The 13,904-nt window shown below is 47.4% G+C and overlaps 1 protein-coding gene across 16 annotated transcripts in view; it reads left to right on the top strand.

The window, feature by feature from the left end:
* NCOR2 (nuclear receptor corepressor 2) overlaps nucleotides 1-13,904 on the top strand; it is a 233,097-nt gene that overhangs the window by 128,859 nt on the left and 90,334 nt on the right. For all 16 annotated transcript variants that reach the window (XM_039357314.1, XM_039357316.1, XM_039357312.1 and 13 more), the window contains 2 exons: nucleotides 2,318-2,490; nucleotides 4,980-5,042. In XM_039357314.1, the coding sequence (XP_039213248.1) occupies nucleotides 2,318-2,490; nucleotides 4,980-5,042 (236 nt within the window). The remainder of the gene's footprint in view (nucleotides 1-2,317; nucleotides 2,491-4,979; nucleotides 5,043-13,904) is intronic.

Here is a 13,904-nt window from a genome sequence, read left to right as displayed (position 1 = left end):
GGATGGAGATTAAACACTTGACCATGAGCCAGCCGTGTGCGACAGCAGCCAAAGAAGCTAATACAATCCTTGGTTGTGTAAACAGAGGCATAGAATCCAAATCGCGCAGAGTATTAGTACTGCTTTATAAAGCCTTAGTAAAACCACACCTGGAATACTGCATCCAGTTTTGATCACCACCTTACAAAAAAGATGGTGAGACTTTTAAAAAAAAAAGTGCAGAGAAGAGCAACTAAGATGATTAAAAACATATGAAGAATGATGCAGGATTTGGGTATGGCCGGTCTAGAGAAAATAAGGACTGGAGGGGACATGATAGCAGTATTCCAGCATTTGAGAGGCTCCCACAAAGAAGAGTGGGAGGGGGTGGTGGTCAATTTATTTTCCAAAGCACCAGAAGGCAAGACAAGAAACAGTGGATGGAGACTATTCAATAAAGGAGAAACTTCCTTAACAGTGAGAACAATGAACCATCTTGCTGGAACAGCTTGCCTCCAGAAGTTGTGGGTGCTGCATCATTGGAGGTTTGAAGAAAAGATTGGACAACTCCTTGTCTGAAATGGTATAGGGCAGGGGTCTTCAAACTTGGCCCTTTGATGACTTGTGGACTTGCAACTCCCAGAGTTCCTCAGCCAGCGTGCCATGCTGAGGAATTCTGGGGGTTGAAGTCCACAAGTCATCAAAGGGCCAGGTTTGAAGACCCCTGGTATAAGGTCTCCTGCTTGAGCAGGGGGCTGCACTAGAAGACCTCCAAGGTCCCTTCCAGCTGTGTTCTGATTCTGATTTTTGTTCCCAGAGTGGTCAGTTACAATCCAATGGGCTGGGGGAATTCTGGGAAAGGAAATCAGATCTGGAAATGGAGGAAGACCGTCCTAGGGCACAACCTTGATGGACTTTCCCCATTCAGAGGCACGACTCGATGAATGTCTGAGTTTGAGGCTTCAGACAACATTGCTTAAGGAAGCCTTTAGGGCGGGGGGCAGCACCCGAGGAAACAAATTTAATTGAAGCTGCTTGGGACAGCTTTAAGCAGGCCATGTTGGCATCTGGCTGCATATTCAGTGGAGACCCGTTGGGTTCTGCCAGTGGTCTGAGTTTGAGTCTGTCAAAGGGACACGGCTGCTAAACCTCGGTGCAGATTTGATCCAGGACACCTCGTGTGTGGTTGCAACAGTGATCTCAAGGTCTTCCTTAAACATGCCGAAGGAAATATGAACACCCTTCCTGCTTCTAACCAGAATAGCAAAATGCTTGTTTTGCCATTGAAGGTTGCGAAAAAAATGACTTGAAAAACGCCGTGCCTTTGAGTTAATCAGGAGGGTTTTTAGACTTTGATGGAAGAGTTGACTGTCTTTCTCTAACCGAGATTAAGCCTTGGCTGGAAGGAGGATTGGGCTGGGTGGCATTGGTGTTCATCTGGGAAACGGCCAGCTTGGATGGAAGGCGGAGAGAAGCGAGGACACAGCTTGGAGTCCTTGCACAGCCACAAGAGGCGTAAGCTGGACTTCCAAGGTCAACAAAGCCTTATCTGGTCATTCCTGGTGGAAGATAGCAGTCTGGGCAGATTCCTGTAACATAGGCAGAAATCAATAAAGTTGCTTAGTTTAGCTATTTGCAACAGTGCACCTGACACCCTCAGCCAGTTCTCTCCTCCTTCCACTTTTTGAAAACTAGAAAAAGCAAAACCTATGCAAATGGGCTCTTCCCAAAGGAGGAGGCAACTGGACTTTCTTGTTTGTCTTTGAAGACGTTTCGCTTCTCAGCCATGAAGCTTCTTCAGCTCTGACTAGATGGTGGAGAGTGGAAGGATTTATACTCCTGGCAGACAGCTGGTCATTTGCCTTCTTTTGGGGAGTCGTTGAGGCCACTTGGAGGTTTATCTGTGTCCTCAGGGTCACCTGAGTGGTGCAAATGAGTGTGGAGCCGTCTTGGCTGCAGGATGTTTTCTGGCCCAAAGGCTCCACACACATTTGCACTATTCAGGTGATCCCAAGGACACAGAAAACTTCCAAGTGGCCTCAATGACTCCCCAAAAGAAGGCAAATGACCAGCTCTCTGTAAGGAGTATAAGTCCTTCCCTTCCCCACCATCCAGTCAAAGCTGAAGATGCTTCTTGGATGAGAAGCAAAACGTCTTCAAAGAAAAACAAGAAAGTCCAGTTGCCTCCTGAAAAAGCACCTTTGGGACAACCACGACCTGGATTGACTTGAGAAGCTCCGTAGGCAGCTTGGCTGCTGGGATGTTCCCACCTTTCTCTGCTGGGTCTCTCTGCCGACAACCCAACCTAATCCTCTCTCTTTTGTTCCGGTTCCATCAGGGAGAAGAACGAGGAGACGTCGGGTGAGGACAATGACGAGAAGGAAGCCGTTGCCTCCAAAGGGCGCAAGACGGCCAATAGCCAGGGCTGGCGGAAAGGGCGCATCACTCGCTCCATGGCCAACGAGGCCAACCACGAGGAGGTGGCGGTGCCCCAGCAGAATTCTGAGCTAGGTGGGTCTCCGTAGCCCGGATGACTGGATTCAGGGATCGAGAAGGGATTCCCGCTGGTGAAGGGAGGTGGGGACCTCCTCGGAGCAAGGGCCGAAAGAACGAGACGTGTGTATAGGGGGTGAATTTGCTAACTTGGTAATTTCCAAAGCAGCAGACGGCAAGACAAGAAACAACGGTGGGAAACTGATGGAGAGAAGCAACCTGGAATTAAGGAGAAGCTTCCTAAAAAGGGAGGACAATGAACCAGTGGAACAGCTTGCCACCAGAAGTTGTGGGTGTTCCATCAGTGGAGGCTTTTAGGAAGAGACTGCACAGCCACCTGTCTGAAATGGCTTGAGCAGGGGGCTGGACTAGAAGACCTCCAAGGTTCCTTCCAGCCCTCCTCCTCCTCTTCCTCCAACACTGGAAGTTTTTAAGAAGAGACTGGGCAGCCATTTGTCTGAAATGGTATAAGATTTCTTGCCTGAGCAGGGGGTTGGACTAGAAGACCTCCAAGGTCCCTTCCAAGTTTTTAATTATTATTATTATTACTATTATTTATTTATTTATGAGACTTATATACTGCTTTAAGTGCAAGCACTCTCTAAGCGGTGTACACCAGTAAGCAATGTATATATATATTTACATTGCCCCCAACAATCTGGGTCCTATTACTATTATTATTACCACTACTACTAGTAGTATTACTATGACTATTATTTTAATTAAACGTAAACCAAAGCATTGCTCTCACAAGTACGCAAGTGAGAATAAAATAAACTTAAATTCTTTTTGGGTTTGGACAGTCGACAGACAATTTAGGTAGGGAAGCCAGAAATGGCGCTGTTTTTCCAGAACAACCTGGAAGGGCGTGTGGAGAGACTTCTTCCAAAACACGGGCGGAGCCGGACTGAAGAAGTAGGACAGGAGATGACAAATTTTGGATTATACATTCTCTGGAAAGCCACTTCCTTCTCTGCCGACTGACGGGCAGCTTTCCTTGTAGATGGGGGGGAAAATTGCCTCTCTCGGCCACTTGTGGGCTGTGGAGAACTGAGAAATCTTAGTTTGGAAATTGGATCTGGGCTTAACTAGGCTTAGCTTGAATGGGAAGAACTGGTAGATGATTCAAGGCTGGGCTTCAGAGGATGAGCGGAGTTTAGCCCTCCGGGCAGAGTTTGTTTGGCTTTTTGTGGTTCGATTCTAGTTGTCTCCTTTTAAGTCTTCTTCTACTACCGAAGAGAACGAAAATCAGAATCTTAAAACAGATGATTAACAGCAGCAGCTTTTCATCTTTTTATTTTTTTGTTTTGTTTCATTCCTGCTTTTATTATGTTTATAAATAAGTCAAGGTGGAGAACGTACAGCATACTCCTTCCGCCTCCTGTTTTCCTTACAACCACAACCCTGTGAGGTGGGTTGGGCTGAGAGGGAGGGACTGGCCCAGAGCCACCCAGCTGGCTTATATGGCTAAGGCGGGACTAGAACTCACCGTCTCCTGGTGATTGGTCTAAAGTCACCCAGCTGGCTTTTGTGCCTAAGACGGGACTAGCACTCAACGTCTCCTCTCTCTTGATTGGCCCAAAGTCACCCAGCTGGTGTTCCTGGCTAAGGCGGGACTAGAACTCACCATCTCCTCGTGATTGGCTCAAAGTCACCCAGCTGGCTTTTATGCCTAAGACGGGACTAGAACTCACAGCCTCCTCATGATTGGCCCAAAGTCACCCAGTTGGTGTTCCTGGCTAAGGTGGGACTAGAACTCACCATCTCCTGGTGATTGTCCCAAAGTCACCCAGCTGGTTTTCAAGTCTAAGCAGGAACTAGAACTCACCGTCTCCTGGTGATTGGCCCAAAGTCACCCAGCTGGTTTTCAAGTCTAAGCAGGAACTAGAATTCACCGTCTCCTGGTGATTGGCCCAAAGTCACCCAGCTGGTTTTCAAGTCTAAGCAGGAACTAGAACTCACCGTCTTCTGGCGATTGGCCCAAAGTCACCCAGCTGGTTTTCAAGTCTAAGCAGGAACTAGAACTCACGGTCTCCTGGTGATTGGCCCAAAGTCACCCAGCTGGTTTTCAAGTCTAAGCAGGAACTAGAACTCACGGTTTCCTGGTGATTGGCCCAAAGTCACCCAGCTGGTTTTCAAGTCTAAGCAGGAACTAGAACTCACCGTCTCCTGGTGATTGGCCCAAAGTCACCCAGCTGGTGTTCCTGGCTAAGGCAAGACTAGAATTCCCAGTTTCCTGGTTTCTAGGTCAGAACTTTAACCACTACACCAAACTGGCTTTTTTTTTGGGGGGACTGTCTCTTAAGATTTCCTGCTTAAGGTGGGACTAGAACTCACTGTCTCCTGGGGATTGGGCCAAAGTTAGCTAGCAGACTTTCGTGCCTAAGCTGAAGGAAGTCAGGTTTGATAGGAAGGTCATTGCAAATCGCATGTCGCTAAGTTTTACACACCCACCCACCCAAGAATGTTGGTTTTCTTCTTACTGTCTCTTCCTTTCTTCCCACCAGCTTCTCTGGAGATGAACGAAAGTTCTCGGTGGACGGAGGAGGAGATGGAAACAGCGAAGAAAGGTAAACTTTTTTGGCTTATTTTTCTTTGCAAGACGCCCGTTGCGAGTGGGCGTGCTCGACGCTCCAGGTGTCAGTTGTGTTGCTTGGTGGGGTAACCCCATCGCTGGTGCTTTGAGGGCCATCGCGAGATTGAAGGTGCTTTTCGCGGCAGATGGAAGCCTCCAGATTTTGGCTTGTAAGCGTTCGACAGCAAAGACCAAAGAGTGCATTTTGTTCTGCACAAATTCAGGAGTTGCTAAAACAGTGTAAAGGTTTGCCGTTGTGTGTGAGAAAATCTGCCCCAGCTTAGGAGATGTCTCATATTGTCTGTTGTGCGTTTGGAACAAAGAACTCGGAGGAAATAGTGCCCAGTGGTGACTGGGTGGGTGTTTGAACAGGATTCTTGGTGCTCTCTTGAACTTGATTGTTTTCTTGCAGACATTTAATTACCAAACTAGGTAACGTCATCAGTGCTAGTAAGGGAATAGGATTTGCTCCCTTTTTGTACACCAGTGGGGAGACACAAAAAGACCTAAACCCCTCCTCACCAGCAATCAGCACTCAGATGAGCAGAAATTAACACCAAGACTTAACACTATAGCAACCGTCAAGAAATAAACAATACCCCAATCAGGTCCCATCGTTCCCCACAGTGGAGGACTGGCTGCAAAAATGGATGGAACTAGCAGAGATGGCTAAATCGACTCTTTTGATTAACGGGAAAAAAAATACAAATACTTTTTATTTCCACGTGGAAACCGCTTCTGGACTTTGTGCTTGAGGTGGTAAAAAAAAAAAAGAAAGTTTGATTTCGGGCGTTACCAATTAGATGGATTTGTCGTTATCGAAATGGCTAGTTTATCCTATCACATACAAATAAAAAGTTGAGGTTTGATGTTAATGTTCTATTTTACTGCACCAAAAGAAGTCAGAAGTCAGTGCCCCTTTCCATCCCCCCCACTTGCTTTCTCCCACTCTTCTCCTCCCTTTCCCCTTCCCTATCTTTCCTACTGTTTACTTTTGTATTTTCTTTGTATCTTTTACCAGGGGTCCCCAACCTGTGGCCTGTTGGCCACTGGGCTGTGGGAATGGCTGGCGTGCCCGCACCCTCCTCACTTGCGCTAGTGCCTCTGCACAGGCGTTAGTGGTCCCGTTTGTGCATGCATGGGGGAACTAGTACTGCCGCCAGCCTCACGCAGGCACTAGCAGCCTGCTTGCCCAGGCGTGCGGGTGCTAGCATCACCACTGTGTGTGCGTACCATGTGTCATGGTTCGAACAGATGAAACACTTCAAAGAACTTCGTGGCATTGTTTACCTTAAAGAATCTTTACTCGGCATATACATAAGCAAGGCAAAATTTGGATTCCCCTCTCCTTAGCACATAGTATCATAACACAATTCCCTCCTCTAATTAACAGTCATAAATCACATTCTCCAATTAGTTTGAAATGCAGGCTTTCCCTCCTGTTCTCCAACCGCCATTCCTTATCTGTTATTTCAAAAGCCCTGAGTTCACACACTAGTACAATATTGTTATGTCTAACTAACTCCCATCACATTCCTCCTCCTCCCCCAGTATCATCTAATTCTAAGAGTAAAGCATAAGAAAGAAAAAGCCTGCATCTTCATATGTTGTCAAAGCAAGAATATCGGAAGCGTTGACATCAGGCACATTTCCCTGCTCCTCCCTTTCCCTCCGGGCTGCCAACCTGGAAAGATTGGGGAGCTCTGTCTTATACTATAAACTAATAAAATTCACATTATATATATATAAAAAGAAACTTATCAACTCAGACAAACAACCAAACAAGTAAACAACAGCTCTATTAAGGACCACCTAGAACAGGGATAGGCAACCTTGGCTCTTTTATGATTCATGGACTTCAACTCCCAGAATTCCTGAGCCAGCCGTGCTGAGGGGAAAGGGAGAGGTTTCCAAGCTGAGCCAGGTTGGCTGAGGAATTCTGGGAATTGAAGTCCACGAGTCATGAGAGGGCCATAGTTCCCTCATGCTGGCTCAGGAATTCTGGGAGTTGAAGTCCACGAGTCATGAAGGGGCCAAAGTTTCCCTCATGCTGGCTCAGGAATTATGGGAGTTGAAGTCCATGAGTCATGAAGGGGAGCATAGTTCCCCCATGCTGACTCAGGGATTCTGGGAGTTGAAGTCCACGAGTCATAAAGCGGCTTAGGCCTAGGCCAGAGTTAGTTACCCTTGGCTCTTTTATGACTCGTGCACTTCAACTCCCAGAATTCCTGAGCCAGCCGTGCTGAGGGGAAAGGGAGAGGTTTCCAAGCTGAGCCATGCTGGCTCAGGAATTCTGGGATTTGAAGTCCATGAGTCATGAAGGGGGCCATAGTTCCCCCATGCTGGCTCAGGAATTCTGGGAGTTGAAGTCCACAAGTCACAAAAGAGCCAAGGTTGCCTATCCCTGCCTGACCTAGAATATTCCCATCAACACAGACAGGGCAAACCATACATAAACAGACAGCAGATCCCCACCACTTTCTAGCGCTGATGATGTTGTCTAGTTGGGTCATGAAGTGTCTGCAAGAAAATCATCAAGATCAGAGACCACAAAGGACCCCACAGTTCAACCTCACTGAGCTGCCAATATTCACCTCTGTTTTTTATCTGAATAGGATTTCAGTTTAGCGCCCACATAGTGCTTTACGGTGGCTCAGTGTGACGCTGCAGATGGCACCGAGATGGCTTGGCTTGTGGCAGGTGGCATCGGTGTGTCGTTCCTTGCGAGATCTGGGCAGCCAGCAGGAGGTTGAAGGGAAGGAGGAGAGATTTTGTGCGAGGAGAGGAGAGGTTTTGTGCGATTGGGGGGGGGGGGAGACAAAAGAAGGACACACCCTACAATTAATGCCAAAGTGAGGAGAGACAAAACAGACCCAGTGCTTACTGACACTTTGATTGTGTAATAAACCCTCCGTCCCACAGGCTGCCCAAACATTCAGCAGAGACTGTAATTGTGGGCTGAGGTCTTGCATCTAGAGATCTTTTCTTTGCTTTTTTTTTTTTCCAAAGTAGCCTCCCAATGAGAGGAAGCCAAATCAATTCTTGGCCCAGAAGGAGGTTGAAGTTCCATGGAGAGTTCGCATAACCTGGCACGGATTTAAAGTGATCTTCCGTAATCTGGGCATTCTCCAACAGGAGGGGGAATGCACAGGGGTTGCTTAAAAGTCTGGGAGTTTGGCACCTGTCAGATCTGGATGAGGTCCAGATAGGAGGGTCTTGGGCATCCAGTTTTGATCACCGTGATGTAAAAAAGAGGTTGAGACTCTAGAAAGAGCACAGAGAAGAGCAACAAAGATGATTAGGGGATTGGAGGCTAAAGCATATAAGGAAAGGCTGCTGGAATTGGGCATGTCTAGTTTAATGAAGAGAAGGACGAGGGGGGACAGGATAGCAGTGTTCCAATACCTCAGGGGCTGCCCCAAAGAAGAGGGAGTCAAGCTATTCTCCAAAGCACCTGAAGGCAGGACAAGAAGCAACGGATGGAAACTAATCAAGGAGAGAAGCAACCTAGAACTAAGGAGAAACTTCCTGACAGTGAGAACAATTAACCAGTGGAGCAACCTGCCTCCAGAAGTTGTGGGTGCTCCATCACTGGAGGTTTTCAAGAAGAGATTGGACAGCCATTTGTCTGAAATGGGATGGAGGTCTCCTGCTTGAGTAGGGGGTTGGACTAGAAGTCCAGAAGGAACTAGAAGCTCCCTCCCATCTCTGTTCTCTCCCACCTTGCACCTACCTTGAATTTCAGTCCTTTTCAGGCTTCCATTGTTCTTTGTTTATGACCATCCCATTGGTAAATCCTTCTAACTGTCGCTAGAAGAGCATTTGCACCAGCAATGTGTAGTAGAAGTGACCACAGGCAATCCTTGACCTACAACAGTTCATTTAGTGACCGTTCAAAGTTACAACCGCCCTGAAAAAAAGTGACCTCGGACCATTTTTCACCCACTTACAACCGTCGTAGCATCTCCGTGATCACGTAATCATAATTCGGACGCTTGGCCACTGACTTGTACGTAAGACAGTTGCAGCGTCCCGGGGTCCTGGGTTCCCCTTTTGCAAAAGGGGAAGTCAGATTGACTTAAAAACTGTGTCACTCACATAACAACTGCAATGGTTCCCTTAATAGTGGTGGCAAGTTCGTACGATGGAGAGAAATCTCACTTCACGAATGTCTCGCTTAGCAACGTAAATGTGGGGCTTAATTGTGGTCGTAAGTCAGGGACCCAGCCATTCCAGACCCTGCCAACAAAAGTGCATATAGTCAAGGCTGTGGTTTTCCCAGTGGCAATGTATGGCTGTGAAAGTTGGACCCTAAGAAAGGCTGAGCGCCAAAGAATGGAGGCCTTTGAACTCTGGTGCTGGAGAAGACTCCCACAAGTCCCCTGGACTGCAAGGCGATCAGACCGGTCAGTCCTGGAGGAGATCAATCCTGACTGCTCTTTAGAAGGCCAGATCCTGAAGCTGAAACTCAAGTACTTTGGCCACCTAATGAGAAGGAAGGTCTCATTGGAGAAGAGCCTGATGCTGGGAAAGATGGAGGGCAAGAGAAGAATGGGATGACAGAGAATGAGGTGGCTGGACGGAGTCACTGAAGCAGGAGGCGTGAGCTTCAATGGACTCCAGAAGATGGTAGAGGACAGGAAGGCCTGGAGGAACGTTGTCCATGGGGTCGCGATGGGTCGGACACAACTTCACAACTAACAACAACAACAAAGTCAAGGACTGCCTCCAGCTGGCTGTTCTCCATCTTGCAGATCCAAGAATGACTTGGCTCGCCACTCGATGGGATTGGCACTCTACCCAGCCAGCCAGCCAGCATTTTGCTCACAATTGCGATTTCTGGAGTCGGGCCTTGGAGGTGTGAGAGAGCAAGCAGGTTGAGGGGGCTCACCTACTCCGTTGCTCTCCCACCTGCACGCTTGGCTGCTTCGCACGATGTGCTTCAGGGAGTTGAGGCAAGCTGTTTACATTCCATGGGAGAAGAACATGAGTGCTCAGCTAAATGTCTCTGGAGATTTCTCAGTCATCCAGGTTGTCCCAGAGGTGCTTTTTTCCCCTTGTTTTTCTCTGAAGATGTTTCTCTTCTCATCCAAGAAACTTCTTCAGCTCCGACGGGATGGTGGAGAGCGGAAGGATTTATATTGCTTGCGGACAGCTGAAGAAGTTTCCTTGGAGGAGAAGCGAAATGTCTTCGGAGAAAAACCAGGAAGTCCAGTTGCCTTCTGAAAAAAGCATCTTTGGGACAATCATGACTTGCATGACTGAGAACCTCCACAGACATTTAGCTCTGCACTTGGGGATGATGAACACTCTTTGAAGGGTGCAGGAACATGAATGGATTTCCAGAAAACATGGCAGACTGCAGGAACCATCTGCGCTTCAGTCTGAGATGCAGACAACACAGACTCAGCCCCAACGGCCTGCGCCCGTCTTCAACGGGGAAGGGACCCAGGGCAGAAAACATCCTGCAGCCAAGAAGGCTCCACACACATTTGCACCACTCAGATGACCCTGAAGACACAGGTAAAAATCTCCAAGTGGCCTCAACGACACTCTAAAAGGATGCAAATGAACAGCTTTTCTACAAGGAGTATAAATCTTTCCAGTCCTCCACCATCCAGTCAGAGCTGAAGAAGAGAAGAGAAGGACGAGGGGGGACATGACAGCAGTCTTCCTATATCTCAGGGGCTGCCCCAAAGAAGAGGGAGTCAAGCTGTTCTCCAAAAGGCCTGAAGGCAGGACAAGAAGCAACGGATGGAAACTAATCAAGGAGAGAAGCAACCTAGAACTAAGGAGAAACTTCCTGACAATTAGAACAATTAACCAGTAGAACAACTTCCCTGCAGAAACGGTGATTGCTCCAACACTGGAAGTTTTTAAGAAGAGACTGGACAGCCATTTGTCTGAAATGGTATAGGGTTTCCTGCCTGAGCAGGGGTTGGACTAGATGACCTCCAAGGTCCCTTCCAACTCTGTTATTCTGTTATCTCCCACATGATAGCAGTGTTCCAATATCTCACGGGCTGCCCCAAAGAAGAGGGAGTCAAGCTATTCTCCAAAGCGCCTGAAGGCAGGACAAGAAGCATCGGATGGAAACTAATCAAGGAGAGAAGCAACCTAGAACTAAGGAGAAACTTCCAGACAGTGAGAACAATTAACCAGTGGAACAACCTGCCTCCAGAAACGGTGAATGCTCCAACACTGGAAGTTTTTAAGAAGAGACTGGACAGCCATTTGTCTGAAATGGTATAAGATTTCCTGCCTGAGCAGAGGGGTTGGACTAGATGACCTCCAAGGTCCCTTCCAACTTTATTATTATTATTATTAAGCTTCTTGGATGAGAAGCGAAACATCTTCAAAGAAAAACAAGAAAGTCCAGTTGCCTCCTGAAAAAGCATCTTTGGAATATGAGTGCTCATTACAAAACTACTAAGCCTTCTCATTGCTGATTCTGATGTAGGTGGTCCTCGACTTATTCGCTCAGTGACCATTAAGAGTTACCCCCCCCACACACACACACATTGAAAAATGTGACTTATGGCTGTCTTTCACACTTCTAGCCATTGCAGCATCCCCACGATCGTGTCTGCTGTCGAAAACAACATGTGGACGTCCTCCTGAACTTACAACAACTTGTTTAACTACTGCTCAAGGTTACAATGGCACTGCTTAGCATCCGGTTGATAATTATGACGGTTGCAGAGTCCCAGGGCCCCTTGCGGCCGTCGCCATTAAGAGCCAGTTGCCAACAGTCTGGATTTTGCTCACGTGACCCTGGGGATGGTGCGACGGTCGTTAAATGTGAAAAACAGTCGTAAGTCACTTTTCCCAGTGCTGCTGTTACTTCAAATGGTCACTAAATGGACAGTTGTAAGCCGAGGACTACCCACAGGTAGAGATGGTGGTCTTCTTACGTTGAGTTGCTCTGTTTCGTTGACTCTCCCTCCTGGGTTCAACATGTTTAGTGGGCTTCTTGAAGACCAAATCAAACCTGAGAAGATTTCTCCACCACCGTCCTCGCAAACAGCCACCACAAGCGTCCTTAGATGCCTTTTAGGAGAGAATCCTTTAAAATCTTGGAGCATCTCCATGCTAAATAAATAACATTATTGGCATCAGTTGATAAATAAATACAGAGCGCGCTGCCTGTTCAACATCTTGTAAGAAATATAAATGTCTGCTGGTCTCCAGACTCATCCAGAGCTTTGCGTGGGGCAATCTAGAAACCCGTTGGTGGAAGATTTGGTTATTCCCAGATTTATTCAACTGTGCATTGTGGAATTCTGGAATTCTGGAAGTCCATTAACTATAAATGATGGAATGTATATAGGATCTCCTGCTTGAGCAGGAGGTTGGACTAGATCTCCAAGGTCCCTTCCAACTCTGTTATTCTGTTCTACTCCTTTGATGTCCTTCAAAGAGTTGAAGAACATCGGAACAGCCTTTTTCTAGCTTGTTCTACATTTCCATAAGTATTTAGCCTAGTCTAGCTGGTCATAATTTATAACATTTTGGCAAGGCCACACTTGGAATAATGAATCCTGTTTTGATCACCACGATATAAAAAAAAATGTTGAGACTCTAGAACAGTGGTTCTCGACCTTTTTAATGCCGCGACCCCCAACCGGTCATAAGTCGAGGACTATTCAACCGATCTTAAGTCGAGGACTACTCAACTGGTGCAGCACCGTTTGCAGAATGGGACTTTTGGCGGGCTCAGCAGGGCAGAGACAGCCTGCACAATTCCTATTGGCTTTTGAAAGCACAGCTAAGGAAAAGGGGGAAAAAATGGCGGACTGCGTTGTTTGGTGACCTCCGTGAAATGGTCGTTCGACCCCAAATGGGGTCCCGACCCACAGGTTGAGAACCACTGCTCTAGAAAGAGTGCAGAGAGGAACAACAAAGTTGATCAGGGGACTGGAGGCTAAAACATAGAAGGAACGGTTGCTGGAATTGGGGATGTCTAGTTTAATGAAGAGAAGGACGAGGGGGGGGGACATGATAGCAGTGTTCCAATATCTCAGGGGCTGCCCCAAAGAAGAGGCAGTCAAGCTATTCTCCATAGCACCTGAAGGCAGGACAAGAAGCAACGGATGGAAACTGATCAAGGAGAGAAGCAACCTAGAACTAAGGAGAAACTTCCTGACAATGAGAACAGTTAACCAGTGGAACCACCAGCCTCCAGAAGCGGTGAATGCTCCAACACTGGAAGTTTTTAAGAAGAGACTGGACGGCCATTTGTCCGAAATGGTGTAGGGTTTCCTGCCTGAGCAAGGGGTTGGACTTGATGACCTCCAAGGTCCCTTCCAACTCTTGTTCTTTTGTTATGCTTGCAATGAAGAGAGAGGCTTTAGACGGAGGTACCCCACCTTTCAATCTCTTCATCCCACCTCTCCCAAGCTCCTCCATCTCCAGGAGCTGACTCAAAATTGTCTAATCAAGGGTGTATGCAAATGAACCCAATTCGCATAATTTGTACCAGCTGCAGAATTCAGCTTCAGCTTCACACACCCCCCCCCCCGCTTCCTTGCTTACCGCCACCTCGTCTTTCTTTTCTTCTTGGCTCTCCTTTGAGTTTTTGGCTTGCGAGCTTCTTTTTTTTTTTGAACGTTGGTGGCACAGCTTAATTCAGAACACTGGGTCCTGCCCACTCTTTGAAGTTTGGTTTGGACCTGTGGGCTGCCCATTCTTGGTGCTGTGAGTGGGTGGGTGGGTGGGGGAGAAAGGAGGGTATTTTCTTAAGGGGGGGGGAAAGAGAGAGAGAGAGAGGAGAAGACAAGTCTTGTCCTACCCAAAGCTGAGATTGTAAGTTGCCCCTTGTAGGGGAAAACTTAAGTCAGGAGTCAGAGCTAAGATT

The sequence above is a fragment of the Crotalus tigris genome, unplaced genomic scaffold (assembly GCF_016545835.1).
Source record: "Crotalus tigris isolate CLP2741 ecotype Arizona unplaced genomic scaffold, ASM1654583v1 scf7180000018891.247784533:1973344, whole genome shotgun sequence".
Lineage (NCBI taxonomy): Eukaryota > Metazoa > Chordata > Lepidosauria > Squamata > Viperidae > Crotalus > Crotalus tigris.
Note: the sequence above shows the minus strand (reverse complement) of the source record. Positions and strands in the feature narration are given on the sequence as shown.